We start from the raw sequence: 16,095 nt of genomic DNA on the forward strand, positions 1-16,095 counted from the left end.
TTTATGAATATAGTCATTCTATAGTAACTTTCTATTCTTTAGTGGCAGATTTCCTCAGAAGGTGAGGGTGTTTCATACTTGTTCTCTCAAATTGTAATTGTGGCTACTACCAGCACTTTGTGTTTAGAGTAGCTTGTATTCATTGAGCTGAATATTTACTCAGCTGAAAAATTACATTTTGAGAATTGATTTACAGCAAGGATGAAGAAAGAAGCTTCTTCTTCAACTTCATTCAGGTCTCATTAGTTTTTAATAGTGTTCTGAATATCCTAATGGATACATGCTACTGTCCCAAGTTATCAGGTACCTAATGTTTCAAAGAAAAGATAGAATATACAGCACTAATATAGTGCTGTAACTGTCTTATCAGATAGATTGAGACTACAAAAATTAAGGTCTAAAAAATTCAAGTAAAGACACTAACTTTTGCAATGATATGAATCATTGCTTTCTGAAGTTGTCCTGTAGTGCAAGAGGAGATGCAACATAGGAAGGAAGAGTTGATGATTTTTTTTTCTGTACTGTTTGCTGAGAGAATTTCTTGGAACAGCACACATGATCATTTTAAAAAAAGTCAGTTATCTTAATGTGTCTAGTGGACTGCTTTAGTTTCAAATCAATCATATCAAATACTGGATATCCAAATCTTTACATTGGGGACAACTTTCTCAACATAAGGCTTAAACCAAACCCTGGTGTATTTGCATGCCTTTAATACTTCTCTTGGTTTGCACCTAAGTGTACAGAGACCTCAGAGTAATCTGGTGAACAAGTTCAAAAAACAAACGAGAATTTCTAAAATGTGTTTGATGTTTGACTCTGTGACTATGTGATCAATAAATGAAGCAGAGGAGCAAGAAAATGCACAAATGGGTCTCCCTTGCAGCAAGTCCAGTTACATCAGGTCAGGATAATGTCAGAGTAAAATACTGTGGAAACAATGGACTGAAGCTTTCTGAAACTATTTTGTGTAACACAGCCTGAGGCAAAAATCATAGTGCTTTCTATAACTGATATGAATACAAATAATAATGACCTAAAAAATGTCTCGGTGATAACAATGTGCAAGTTCATTCTAAAATGTTATTTTTTGGTTCCTCTTCTTTAGAAAATTAATTCTTATTAATGTATGGTTTTATAATTAATTTCCTACCTAGTAGAATTTTCAGTTATGCAGTAACTTGGTAGTTACTAGTGAACTTTACAGAATTCAGTTTAATTACCATTCCTCTTCCAGCTTAACTCCACTGTGTTTCATTTATTTTTTTCCTTAGCTCTCTGTAACCCTGGAGACCTTTCAGGATCTGTCCTTGCCTATTCCAGGTAAGGAAGATCTTGCTAAACTCCATTCTGCAAGTCATCAGACATCTCTAGTCAAGGCAGGGTCATGTGGAGAAGCATATGCCCCTCAGGGATGGATAGCCTTTTTTATGGAATACTTCAAAAGGTAAATAATATTTACCTTGTTTGATTTAATTATCTATTTTGAAATTCTAGTTTCTGCTCTTCTGGCAGAACATTTGTTGGTTTTCTTTCTTTTCTGTCAATGATGTTTCAGGTTTGTTGTCTCATGTGTTCCTAGCTGGTTTTGGGGTCCAGTTGTAACCTTACAAGATTGTCTTGCTGCCTTTTTCGCCAGAGATGAGCTCAAGGGTAAGAGGTTAATTCCCTGAACATGTATCTTCTGTGTTTTTATTCCTCCTGTCACAAAGAGATGATTAATATCTTCTTAGCTTAATGCAGTTAAGCAGAGGCCACCTGTTAGAGTGTAATACAGTCAATCCTTGTTCTTTTGGGATCATTCATTTCAGAAAGGTAAGCTTCTCATTCAACTGAGTATTTGAGAAAAATGCCTATGGAAAGCTGCTTTAGAAATGTCAAGTCAGTCTGAATTTGGTTTGGTGAAATTGTATCAACTGAAGGCTCATAAAAATTTCAAACCCACTATATTAATATTCATTCTCATAACCTCAATTTGGACATAGTAAATTATTTCCCTTTTAAATGATATATTATTTTCTTTTCAGATTATACTGTGTTGCTTCATATTTGAAGATATAAAACCTAAGAATCTTTCCTTTAGTTGCTATGTCAACACTATTATGACTGTTAAATATTGAATGCAACCTAAAGATAAATTCCCTTGAAACTTCTTTCTATCAAATGTACACACTTAAAGGATAACTGTTTGAATTTAGAGAATAATGGCTGGTTTTCTTCTCCCTGATGTTTGCAGGTGATAACATGTACAGCTGTGGAAGGTGTAAAAAGTAAGCTGGCTTTTACCTTTGTTTTACTTTATCTTAATTTGAGGTTTTACTGTTTCTGTTAGTCAAGAGACATTTATTTATGTTGTGTATGTCCCAATACTGTTCATCTTTTGATGACCCTCTGTTCTGACTTTCACAAATTCAGTATTCCCAAGGTGCAGGGGTCAGGAAGCACCAACTTAACACACATGCTTAATTCTTTCTCATGCCCTTGCAATTTAGATGTAAGCTAGTTTTGTCTGACAAAATCAAAGCTCTTAGCTCTCTTTAATACTAGCAGCTTTCCCCTGATATGCAGTAGGTCACTAAGGTGTGTTAAATAAATGAACAATGGCTTTAAATACTAAAGAGCCAAGAAACAGAAGTGGTCTGAAGACTGCTTGAAGCCCTTTATGGTACAGGAGTGTTATTTCTTCTTGTATGTGCTGTAGATAATTTCTTAGAAGTAAACTTAGTTAATTTCTTTTTTGTCTTTTGCTGGATAATCAGCTTTCATGAAGCTTCAAGTTCTTTCCTCTGTGTTAAGAGAAACTGTTAGCTAGCTGGGACTTGATTGTACTTGCTGATTTGAATTTTTATGCAGTACAGATTGTCTTGTCTTATGAGCCATCATTGTTTGTGTCATTTTGGCTACTCTACGTCTAGTCTACATTCCAGAAATATTTTGGGTTTTACTAATGAAATGTTCAGCTTAGGCTTTTGCTGATCTAGTGCAATAAAGTAAAACCTTTTCGGAATTAATTATTGGTTATTTTGGTTTGGTTTTTCTTTTGCTTAGGTTAAGAAATGGAGTGAAATTCTGCAAAGTGCAAAAATTTCCTGAGGTACTGTTACAATATGCACTTTAAAGCACTTTTTCTGCATGATTAGGAATGTGGTAAGACTAATGAGTTGCATGGAGTAAATTGTCTTTATAATGCTGTGTGATGAAAGTCTACTTTCATAGTGGCATTTGTTTAAGAATGTGAGCAACGTAGTTTGCCCTGTAAGAAAATGAATCTTGTACATGACAAGTACAGGAATAGGATTTCCCGTGTTATTACTGTTGGTCTGCAGACAGTAATATTTCTGTTCTGTGTTATTACATACTCTGCTGTTTATACTGCAGGTCATAGAATTAAACACCAATTTTTAATATTTTTTTAAACACCAATTAAACACCAATTTTTTCTGGCTTTACAGCCAGACTGGAAACCTTTTCTATAAGTAACATTTGTAACTTCACATTTAAAAAGTAATCCAGTCTTACACTTCCAAGGATGAGTTGATATCTTAAATAATAAGGAAAAATTAATGTCCCTAATTACAAGATTATGCAATATATGCATTGAGAAAGAGAAAAGGTACATTTTTCAGTGCTGCATCAATGTTAGTAGCCACAGCTAATTAAAACACAGAGCTTTTAAATATGCTTCAGGTCACAGGGAAAGCTATTCTTTTTGGGATTATAAAAGGAAAAGATGGCACACACAGTTTAGGTATTTAATATTAAATAGCATGTATAGTTCTTAACTGCATCTGTCAATCCTTCTTACAGATTCTGTGCATTCATCTCAAAAGATTTAGACATGAACTCATGTTTTCCACAAAAATTGGGACCCATGTGTCCTTTCCCTTGGAAGGCCTTGACCTTCAGCCCTTCCTTGCAAAGGACAGTCCAGCTCAAATCATGACTTATGATCTCCTGTCTGTCATCTGCCACCATGGAACTGCCAGCAGTGAGTATGAGCTTGATTGTTTTGTCTTTGCAGTTGTACATTAGCACTCTTCTTTAGGGATGATAACTATTATACTGAAGGGTAAATAGATAAACAGTGGTAATTAGACTGTGGAAGATGTGATTTTTATCTTGACCCAGAAGATTTAAGGCTTGCTCTGAATGAGTTGTTACATTTTTGAAATTATATGGCATACCTAAATAAAATTGAAGGTGAAAAAAAGTTAAGAGGTCCAGGAATATTAAGAAAACTATTGAACAACATAAATGTACAAATAATGCTGCCAACAGATGACCAGTTGATCAGCTGTTCTACACAGCTGCTGTTCATGTCAATGCTTTGTATGCCTTAATTTTTGGAAACTGTTTACAAAGCACCACAAAAATGCCAGTCATTTTTTAAAATATATGTTCTCTTGGATGATCACTGCCATTTAGCCCCAAAACAGGTGGGAGATGAATGAACATCTTAATGCTACATGTTGAGGTCTTTTCTGCCTAGATGATTTCAGTATTTATGAAATTTGGAAAATAGTTGAAATAAATGTTTTAAGCCAGAAACTTCCTAGATTTTTATAGAAGTTACCCCCTCATACTTCTCAAAGTATCCAGTGTTTGAATATTTTTTCCTTTTTTCTTTTACTGGATGGTTTTTTAACTTCCATTTAGTGCTTGGTAAGTGGTGCTTCACATAATCAGTTTAGCAGATATTTGATTATTTACTTATTAGCAGTTAAATATATATTTAGAAATAGTAATAATTTAAAATATATTATGAATAGTCTTTGAAACACAGTCAGTTATGGTTGTGGTATCATGTAGCCGTTCCAACATCTGTGCTACTTTTTATTATAAAGCATACAATGATTTGAATAGAGTTTGTTGTGGGAACTGATGAGGATAAATTATTCAGACAATCTTACTCTGAATGTCATGGTTCAGGACTGTATTAAACAACATGCTGCTTGAAAATTTCAGGAATGTGCTGAAAGTAATGTTCAACTCGCCACTAGCTAATAGAAATACAGGAAAAAAGCTGATGTTGAGTTGGACAGAAGTTAATTTCAAAGTCATATCTACTAATGATTCTGTTTCTTCCATTTAAGACTTGGTGGGGGAGTTTAGGACTTCCTTTTCATGTTGTTGCAGAGTAAAATTGGCAGCTCTAGACACTCTTTGGTAACTCTTGCTTCCTGCACCCTAGGTGGACATTATATAGCTTATTGTCGCAACAATTTAAATAATTTGTGGTATGAATTTGATGACCAGAGTGTCACAGAAGTATCAGAATCCACAGTGCAAAATGCAGAAGCCTATGTTCTCTTCTACAGGTAAGACATTAAAAGTACAATCATATCCCTATAAGTCATGTATGTAAATAACTTTTTAAGCAGACAGACAGCTTTCAGAATTAGCTGGCCCATGAGAATTATAATGGAAGAATTTGACCAACAAGAAAAGCCTGTGCTGGAGAAAAGCTTAATCCTTCAGTTATGTCCTTAACACTTGCTCTGTCAAAGCTGAAGTCTGCATGGTAAGAGAACTTCAAGCAACAATTAAGAACAAGCCAACTTATTTTCAGTTTGAGGAAGGGAATTCTGCACACGGGGAGGTTTTGCACACAGAAGGTTTTTAACTGTTAGCACTCTAACTGGAATTGCCCAAATTCTTTATCAGATGGGATGTAGGACAACAGAGGTTTACTGTGTTGTAATTTAATCCATTATATTATACATTTAATGCTATTCATAGGCTATTCTCATCCTGAGAATTGAAATGAAAGGTGAGAAGTTATGTTATTGTCATGTTCAGTCAAGGGAACTTTGTACTTGAGATAATAAAAGCAATTCAGTGTTCAGGTTTTAAATTTCTAAATTTTTTAAAATTTCTTTCTGGTACTAAGATCAAATTTTCACTAAAAGTTGGCTGCAAAATACATTTTGTCAGAGTTGCATAAAAAGCAAGATGTGTTCTGAGAATGTTTTAACTTTCATTAGGAGCACTTACACCTGCCACTGTTTAAGATGAACCCATGAATCTCAGTAGGCCTCTTAAAAGGAATTTGGAAGTCATGCTGTATTGCCAAGAAAGAACACTACATCTTTGATTGTGGGTTACCATATTCAAATAAATAATAAAATAATAGCATTAATAAAATATGACTTTTAAAAAGAATATATCCACAAAAGACTACTACTGGCTTGGAGAAGAGAAATTTGAAATGAAATGAAATTCTATTCCATCTAAAATGGGAGAGCCAAGTTACTTCCAGTTTACAGTGAGAAAAGTAGGAGGATACGGGAGAAGTAGGGGAGTTACCTGATCTGCTTCCTATGTACCCCTGCTTGTGAAGGTAAAGAAGGAACACCTGGCCAAAGAGTGCAGGTTGCAAAGCTTTATCTCAAACTCTGCAGAGGGGAGCTGAGCAGGTGGGCGCAGCCTTTGGTGCTGCAGCACTTCAGCAGCACAGTCAGCTTCTCTCTTGCAGCTCGGCTGTTTGCCCTCTTAGGCTGTGTAAACTGGGAAGTACAGACAAGGTCCAGCTAATTTACTTGAAGGCAGAGTTTTCTTTTCACAAAGTTATCCCTGCTGTAGACAAGGATCTGTATTTGTTTAATGATTTCTATTTCTGTAATAGAAAGAGCAATGAAGAAGCACAGAGAGAGAGACGGAGGATATCAGGGCTACTGAATATGATGGAACCAAGTCTTCTGCAGTTCTATGTTTCCAGGCAGTGGTTAAATAAATTCAAGACTTTTGCAGAGCCAGGACCAATTTCAAATAATGACTTTCTCTGTGTGCATGGAGGTGAGACTGTAACAATGAATAATTTTTAAATAATTTGTCAACTTCTAGCTATAACAATAATCTATACTTGTTTTAATTAAAGCAATTTGACTATGCTGTGTTTGTATTATAACTTCTTTGGTAAATTATAACTTCTAAGTAAATTCTTATTTTAGTAGCTGACTAATTGGAAATGATGCTGTGTGAAGTTATCCTATTTTCTTCTTTTCTCTACACATTTGATTTTGTTTATAACCTTTCTTGATTCTTAAAGAGGACAATTCCTCATATCTGCTTGCTTCTTAAACATGTATATTTACATTTTAAAAAATTCTGTCACTATATCATCATCCGTAACACTGTCATCTGCAAATTAAATGTTTTTCTCAATTGGGGCTGTAAGTAGTAAGAATATTTGAAAGCTGCTTTGGAAGAAATTGATCTGATGCAGAGTATCAGTGTATAGCAGTGTGAAAATCAAGTAGTAATTCTGTGTATTTTATATAGGAGCATAAAAATTTTACCTTGTGCTAGATGTTAAAAAAAATTAAGAGCATTACAGTAACCAAAGCACATTTGGGGAAATACCCATATTTGAGTGCTAACATTCCAAGAAATCGTTACTATGTAGTGCCTATTTTCTAATAAAAAATACGGTTGCATTAGATTGGAAGATGGAGGTGCTGCCCCTGTTGCTGAACCAAAATTTTAACACAAGGTGATTGTGTCCCTGTAGCCATCTACAGGGTACCTGTGAATCCTTTGGCTTTCCCTTTGCAGGGCTGCAGCAGATGACTCTTGATGTATAAGTGCCCAAATATTCTTCCTGCTCCCAAGAATTTCTGCATAGTCCACTGTTGTTTACCATGTACTTCAACTCAACACTGCCAATTCTTCAAGCCCCTCCATTTCTGCCTTCCTCAAAATTTCTCTGCTTTCAAGTATTCCTGTTGTTTGAAGTAATTCCAAAGGGTCTGCAGCAAATAAGTGAATTTTTGAAGACGGTTTGTTAGTGTTCACATGCATAATCAAAGCATTTAATCATCCCAACATTTTAACTGCATACCTTAGAAGCTTTTTGAAATCATGATGTAAAATGGATTCTAGCCCTTTCATTTTAGCCGTTCATATAGTTAGTTTGCTTCTGCTTTTTATTAGCTTTTCAGCCTCATAGAAGGCTAAAATCAGAGTGGGTGTCTGAATACAGTGGTAGATTGTACCTAGGTAAAACTTATTTCATGTAATTTCTTTGAATTCATTGAAATTCTATTTTTTGAATTCTATGTTTTTATTTATTTAGGGACTTCCAGCATAGTCTCCTCCCCTCGCTAAAATCCACAAGTATTTTTTATTGTTTGTGGGTTTTGTTCCTTCTGCAGGTGTTCCTCCACACAAAGCTAACTTCATAGAGGACCTCGTTGTAATGCTACCTCAAAATATATGGGATAATCTGTATAGCAGGTAAGTTTTGAACTGTAATTGGAAAAAATACAGTGACACAGTTTGAGAGCCAAGCGGCAACATCAGACTTTAGAATTAGTGGCTCAGGAAATAGACAGCCCTCTGGGCACACAGCTGAGTGAAGGGACTGCAAAGAGGCATTTATGTAATTTTCTTGTGCAAAGTAAAAGACTGCATAGACTAGTTTGTTATTGGGGTAGCACTTCAATATTAAACCAATAAACATGTATGGTATGTATGAAATAACACAAAGTAGGTCAGCAAAAGTACGCTTTGCAGAGATTTTTTGAAAGAGCTGTCTGTATCAGCTTCCTGTTCTCTTGTTGGCTGGAGACAGCTTTTCTTTTATGTTGGCTTTGAATCCATAGCCTCAGCTGCCAGTACTGCTTCAAAATGACTTATATCTGAGTGTTCTGTGTTACTGCCCCACACTTTAATGTCAGTCAGGTTTGAGTGCTTGCTTACAAAGGAGGAATTCTTACAAGCTATGCCTTATTCTAAAGTAACAAAAAGCTGCAGGAGAGCTTTGCTGATGGCTTTCAACACTCTGTATTGCACTTGAACTAAACGTTTTTAGCTGTTAATTTCCTGCCACCTAAACAATACATCTAAGGGTTTGAGGAGTTTCTTATTATGTTTTAAAGTTTTGGTACACACGAGTGAAAAATAAAAACAATGCTATTTCCCTTTTCCTCCATGTACTGAATTTTTCTTCCATTATCCATTTTCTGTATGCAAAAATATCTTTCTCAGGAGCAGTGCCCCTGCCGACTTCCATGGATACAGTTTCACACAAGGGAAAAATGAGGGAAGGGTCAAGAATAACCCATTAAGAGCAATGCCATAACTAATTTGGAGGCTGGGGTCAGGGAGGTAGCAAAGCTGATGAACAGTCTGCAGTGGGATGGAGGAAGATGTTTAAGACAGAAATGGCTGAAATTTACGTAGGATGTTTTTTAATGGCTTTTGGCAAAATCACACCTGGTGTATATGCAACGATACTTGCTCACTGAAATGTTCTAACCATAGTAACTCCTTCTGAAGTCTGTGATGCAGCTGAGTTTGTGATGGTTTGTACTGGCATGAAGCACTCAGAACTTGCAAGATGGTCTTAGGATGGAGAACAGAATATTACTCGGAAAATAAATGATGGCTTTTCGGGATCACTGTAACTGGCATGTGTCAGCCTTCTGTTCATGCTGACATTTGCCCCATCTGCAGGTGCATGATCTTTTTACATGATATTTTCCACAAGGCTGATTGTTTGGGTTTTTTTACTGCAGATATGGAGGAGGACCAGCTGTTAACCATCTGTATGTTTGTCACACCTGCCAAATAGAGTCTGAAAGAATTGAAAAAAGAAGGAAAAATGAATTGGAAATGTTTATACGGGTAAAAAAGTAAACACTTATCCATTCTGCTACTGGCCAACACCTCAGATTCATGACTAGACCCAAGGGATTACTAGAATTGCACAAGGGATTCCTGTAACAAATGGACTTCTTTAAATATCTCTATCCCTGTATACCACCCCATCTCTCCTAATGGCAGCAGTAGTGTTTTTGTGAAATCCCAGTTAACTGCTTATATGAAAATGTACTTAGAGAAAATTTTTAATGTGTTTCTTAAATTGCTTTTTTATAGTATGGAAACAGCCACATGAGCAGTTGCTATTTATACACTGCCAGTGGTCTGTTCTGTGCAGTCTGATAAGGTCTAAGTGCAATAATACTATGCCAAGAAAAAAATTAATGATAATAATTAGTTTTAATGTTAAAAAAGGCATTAGAAACATAAACATAAGTAATTCAATGTGAAGTAAATATGTTAGTGTTGTAATGTATATGTAAAATTAATATCAAGGAGCAACTGTATTTTCCCTGTGTTAGAGGATTATGTTCTTGAGTCTGAATGGTAAAATAACTAGTGGTAATGATTTTGAAGTTCTTAAGCCAAAAATGTGTTTTGAAGTTTTCAGTCAAAATAAATGCAGAGACATTGGAATCCCATTTCTGCTATCTCAGCTCATGAAAGAAAGAAAAACAGAACGGACTGTTTTTTCAGTTCTGTTTGTCCTTTAATCACACTTCAGAGATTGTTAGCTTTTCCATGTTTTCTTAAAATTTTTTGGAATTTTCATTACTCTAGATTATCACCATATATACTTACCACATATATACTTAATTATTATTAATGACAGTGAGTCAACCCCATTTGCTTTGGCAGTCAGTATCTTTCCAGTGATTATATGTGCACTGTTGTACAAGTATTGTTACTGGTGAGTACACAGAAAATTCTATTGTCCCCTATAAAGATGGCTTTAGGGAATGATTGCAACACCTAGTCTGTATGAAACCTTAAGAAGTTGTGTTGATGCTTTAGGTTTATGATTTCAAAGGGGGAGTGTAGATGTGTTATTACAGAACTAAAAAGATAATGGTTTAAAGGTTTAAGTGACTTTTTGCTTGTTTCTTCATAATGTTGTAAAAAGATCCATAAGTCACGAAAAGGCCCAATGTATTAGTTCACTGTGCCTTGCTTGGAATTGTACTGCCATCTGCTCAAAATACTTGAGGAAAAACAAACACAGATGAAGATACAGTTCATCACACAAAGAACTTTCCATAAAATTTTTCAAAACACTATTTTATTTTACAAAAGTAAGATGTCTGCTTTTTTTGCTACTTCAAAGTTCAGCCTTCACTCTCAGCCTCACTAATTATCTATTAGTGTTTGAGTAAGCACTTGTGCTTAAGAAGAACTTGTTGCTCTTTTCAGGAAATATAAATAATTTCTCAACTAAACAGTTAATCAGCCTTTCATATAAAGGCTACCACTGCATCAGAATCTTGGGTATTCACCAGGTGTTTACTGTTTTCATGGTCAGTGGTTCTTCAAAATGTTTTGTTGCAGTGTAATGTTATGGTGTTAATAATTACAGCAGTTCAAAGAATGCAGTAGTTTAAAGAAATAAAAAGGCAGAAAAACACAGATAATTTCTTTTCCTTGTAGCTTAATAGAGCATTCCAAGAAGAAGAATCTCCATCAACATTTTACTGCATCAGCATGCACTGGTTCAGAGAATGGGAAGGATTTGTAAAGGGTAAAGACAGTGGTAAGTTGTGCCCCATTTCAAAATGTAGGTAATTTTTTGTTATATTGTTATTTGTTTCTGCTTTGGTAGAGGACTGTAGGAGGGACAGATATCAAAGACACCAAAAGCTCTTAAACATCTAAGACGCAGGTTTTATAGGTTACAGATACATCTGGGATACAGAACATAGTAGAATAATTCACAGCAATGGGATGGTGTTGGAAGGAATGTTGCTTGTTTAAAGGATGTTTGCTGTTAGCGGCAGCAGGAAAATTGGATCAAAGTACAAGAGGGGATGGATTTTGTTGTGCAGACTGATAGATTCTGCAGCTTCTGGAGGAAAGGTGACCTCATCAAATCTAAACTCAGATAGCTCTGTAACATCTGTACTAATGTCAGTTTAGCTGACTTCAGATGCCTCTAAAGTTTTAAAATGGAAACTGATAAGATGTTCTACAGTCCTGTCAGAGTCTGCTCTAGGACAGCTTTGGTAAGGGTAAGAATTAGGATTAATTTGTGTTTTATGTTGCTTGAAGACTTAACTGTAATCATGAATGCTTTGGAAAACTTGCTCTTAATTAAAAATGTGATTAGCTTTTAACAACTCAGAATGCACTGTTAAGCAGTACAAGAACAAGCAGTAAACAAATGAGCTGTTTTTCTTTCCCTTTGGAAACAGAACCTCCAACCTGCTGTTTCTTTTCAACTCTCCCAATTTTAATAATTTTTCTGTTCACTAGATCCTCCTGGCCCCATTGATAATGCTAAGATTGCAGTAACAAAATGTGGCAATGCTGTGCTAAAACAAGGTAGGTGTCCAGTATTGCTGCTTTGTGCCCCTTATGCATTTGCTGAAGTTTGGAAAATTTATGCTTTATTAAAATTTATTTATTGTGACCATAAAATGAATGGCAGTTTCTAATGTATCTGTGTTGTGCCCATTTTTGGAGAATCATTTTATTCTTCAAATGAAGAATTATCATCTATAATTGGCTAAGCCAAGTGCAGTTGAGAGTGTAGGAGGTGCAGAGTAACTTGAAAATGGTGAAAGTGTGCTTTGGCTTTGTATCACTTGGTTTGGTGGGGGTTTTCTTAACAAAATTGGGAGGCTGGTCTATGTCTGTATGTAGTTATTTGAATCTTAAAATCTAATTTGAATAGGAAAAAATCTTCTCACAGAGGGAGAAAACCACTGTAAATAAAATCTGTTGCTCATTTTTCTGCAAGTCACTTGATACTGTACATTGCACATTAGGGAAGTTTTTGCATAGATACAGATTTCTTCATTATTCTTCAGAGTTAAATGCTAGTTACCATTTATTTGGAATTCGTAGGTACAGAGGAAAACATTCTTATATGACCTGCTTTATGAAGTCTTTAGACTTCCTAGGAAGCTTTAAATTCATTGCAGCTCAGCCTAAAAGAAGAATTTGCATCAATGAGATTAACATTTATTTAACTGGATTTTTCCCCAATTTTGCTTAATGCCTCAGCATACACTGGATGTACCAATCAACCTACAGTAAACCTCACCAAATTGTAGAATTCCAAGAGTTTATTTTAAAAACAGTGAGTTTTGGCACTCATTAATTTTTTAGTGCATTTTAATGATTTAAGTGCTGATGCTATAATTCAAGTAGAAAATATAAAGCCTGATGAAATAAAAAAATCAGTTTAGAAGCAGTAACTGATATTTAATTAGCCAGTTGTTGATTTACTTTCAGCCACTTTGATACAAATTAGAACTTGCGTAGAAATAAAGACGAATAGTATGTGCAAAATTTTTCTCATAAGTTGTAAGAGGTGGGAATGCCACTAAATAGTGTCCAGTACTACATATTTCTGTGATCCAGTGGTCCTGATTCCAGTGCCTGTGTTCATTGTGCCTATTCAGTTTAAGCTGACTTGGCTGCAATTTGGATAAGGGAGTGAAGATCTACTGCTGTGCCTGCAGAGAGCCTAAACATAAAAGAGTAAAAGTGAGGCATAACATCATTAGTACTGGCATGGGATCTGCATGATGACTTCCAAATGAAGCTTTGCATAATTAATTTACTGTAGGTAAACAAATGTGCAGTTCTTTGTACCCTTCCCCTTTAGAAACTCTTAACAGGTAAAGTACAACAGTAGGCACCACTGCAGCAGGTGATGAGGACAGAAAAATACAGGAGGTAGTGGGAGATGTCCCCTGCTTATAGTGCTGACTTCCTTCTTTTTGAGTATGAGGGTGATGAAACAAGGCTTAACAAGACAAATTAATAATGTCTAGTAAGGATATCAGGGGAAGCTTGCTGTCAGGCAGGGTTTTGATTTGCTAAAAGAAGAAGAGGCTTATTCTGGTAGAACAGAAATGTGACCTCTCTGCATGGGTTAACATGAGGAAAGCACTCAGTATCAGACAGGATCCTTGTATTGAAACCTAGAGGGGAGATGTGCTGATGCATCTTGTCTCTGCCACTCTAAAAAGTTGTAGCAAATCCAAAATGCTTCTTGGGTGCTGACTTGAGACAGGAGACAGACCTCTAGCCAGAGCGATGGAATCGTAAGTGAAGACTTTAATCAGTGAGTGAAATCAGGCTGACCCGTCAGTGCTACAGGAGCATTGCTGGAGCTGTTATTATCCTAATAATAGTCCTTTGTCTCTGAGAATTTCACTGTTCTTTACTATCCATATTAATTTCTCTGATGAAACAAGAATCTTGAGTCCTTGAACTTTACAGTGTAATTGATGTGACTGCATGTCCTTATAATAATATGAATCACTGTTTCCTGAGTACCAAGAGCTACTGGCTGTCAGCTTGATTGGTAGAAATTAGATGTTTATCGTAGAATTTTCATGTGTTTTCTGCAAGTACTGCATAATTTAGAGCATGTATTTGTAGGAATCAAGAAGCACTAAACTAATACAAAATAGGTAACACAAATTTGGTTTGGCAGCTGGTGCAAGATATAGCAAAAATGAAAGTTATGGTGTTAAATTTGGATCTGAATTCTTACAGTTTTAAATTTTAATCTGGATTTTTTTTTTCCTTTTTGAATCTGTTTTGGACTTAAATCATTAAGGAATTGTTCTAAATAGTAATTAAATTTTAAAAATTTTTCAGGTGCAGATTCTGGACAAATATCAGAAGAAACATGGAATTTTCTTCAGTCAATCTATGGTGGAGGTCCAGAGATTATACTCAGACCACCTGTTCCTCCTGTAGAACCTGATATATTGCAAACAGAAGAGAAGATTGAATTAGAAACTCATGGTCTGTAGCTATTGAGAAAAAGATGAACTTGTAAGGAATCCAGCTTCCTTACAAAATGCCCAAAACACATTCCTAAAAGTTTTATTCTCTTATGTCTTTTGGAGGCACAGCTCACTGGGCATTACATTAACTACAGAATAGTAAGTTGAAATATGTATTGCAATTTGTTTAAGTAGTGGCTGTTTCTCTGTTTTGGAAGGCATGTGGTTTGTACATTTTGGAATGTTTGGTCAATGGGAAAAATGTAATTTCTGAATTTTTTGCTAAAAGTTAAAATCCTATTATATCCTTAGACTTGAAAAACAGGGACAAATTTTAGAGATGTTCAGTTACCCTTCTGATTCCTGATTGGGCATCTGATATCTACACACTTTTGCCTGTCTTAATTGTACAGTCTTGACAAGCCTAGGTATGTGAGGAGTATATTTTAAATGGACTGTAATCAAAGATAAAGGATTTTCATTTCCTAAATGCTCAGGAAAAACATTGTCTCTTATTTTGCACTGTAAGTATAAGAAATGGGTAGTATATAACATCCAAATACTAATTGTATTTGAGTGGCTCAAACAATAGGGTAGACTGAATAATGTTTTAGTCAGCAAATGTCATAACTTATTACTACTAAATTTTACATCTTACTATAGTCTTCTGTAACTCTATAAACCTGGCTAGTGTCTTTAATAGTATATGTGGCAAAAAGATTTAGTCTTCTCTAGGGTAACATTTGAGAGCATGAAGTGTGAAATGTAAAATTATTATGGACATGAGTGATATAAATTTCAGAAAATTAAAATGTTTGGTCTCTTGAATTGCATTCATAAGCATTTATATTTGAAGGATTTTATTGTATTGTTAAAAATTTTCATTGGCATGATGACCTTTGATGTCAGAAGCTGGATAAAATGTATATACTGCAAAACTTTATTGAATGATTCATATTGGAATGCAGAATGACACTTGCTCATGTTTTTGCCTGATATTGTTACCAAATAAGCAGCATTATTCAAGACTGGATCAATAAAAAAACAAAAACAAACCAAATTAACTGTGGAATAGGTGGGGGGAGCTTTTCTAAATGTTTCTCATTTATTATATAAATACAAAAACTTCTGAAGTAATGCTGTGGTACTGCTCTCTCACCCATACAATTATATTTTTTGACCATTTTAAATTTAGACAATGATGTTGCCAGTTCTAGCTCCAAAGTAAGAAAATGCTGACATAACATTCCTCTGAATAATTTTGTATGTAATTTTAAAACATACTGGTTTGTAGGGCTTCATGGTATTTTAGTTAAAAAGCCACCTATAACACCCCTAGAGAAAATGTCCTCTAACCATAAGTATTTGTAATTTGTGATTTGTGATTTTATGTTAGTAGATAAAGCAACTTGAAGCTAATATCACATTACGCCTGTAATGCATCAAATGCTTACTACTGACTTGCCTTACTGATTAAGGTAAAATTAACTTGCTTATGAACAGTCATTAGTAACTTGCTGATGTTGGCCTG

At 35.1% G+C, this 16,095-nt stretch overlaps 1 protein-coding gene across 3 annotated transcripts in view; it reads left to right on the top strand.

The window, feature by feature from the left end:
* USP33 (ubiquitin specific peptidase 33) overlaps positions 1-15,636 on the top strand; it is a 38,498-nt gene extending 22,862 nt beyond the window's left edge. The window contains exons 13-24 of one of the 3 annotated variants that reach the window (XM_058842211.1): positions 1,275-1,447; positions 1,559-1,653; positions 2,237-2,270; positions 3,049-3,094; positions 3,808-3,988; positions 5,192-5,318; positions 6,626-6,795; positions 8,154-8,235; positions 9,519-9,627; positions 11,248-11,350; positions 12,070-12,138; positions 14,434-15,636. In XM_058842211.1, the coding sequence (XP_058698194.1) occupies positions 1,275-1,447; positions 1,559-1,653; positions 2,237-2,270; positions 3,049-3,094; positions 3,808-3,988; positions 5,192-5,318; positions 6,626-6,795; positions 8,154-8,235; positions 9,519-9,627; positions 11,248-11,350; positions 12,070-12,138; positions 14,434-14,591 (1,347 nt within the window). In that variant the 3' untranslated portion in view covers positions 14,592-15,636. Of the gene's footprint in view, positions 1-1,274; positions 1,448-1,548; positions 1,654-2,236; positions 2,271-3,048; positions 3,095-3,807; positions 3,989-5,191; positions 5,319-6,625; positions 6,796-8,153; positions 8,236-9,518; positions 9,628-11,247; positions 11,351-12,069; positions 12,139-14,433 lie in introns of all 3 variants that reach the window. The other 2 variants (XM_058842212.1, XM_058842210.1) reach the window with 2 other exon arrangements.
* Positions 15,637-16,095: the final 459 nt, after the last annotated feature.

This window comes from Poecile atricapillus, chromosome 7 (genome assembly GCF_030490865.1).
Source record: "Poecile atricapillus isolate bPoeAtr1 chromosome 7, bPoeAtr1.hap1, whole genome shotgun sequence".
Lineage (NCBI taxonomy): Eukaryota > Metazoa > Chordata > Aves > Passeriformes > Paridae > Poecile > Poecile atricapillus.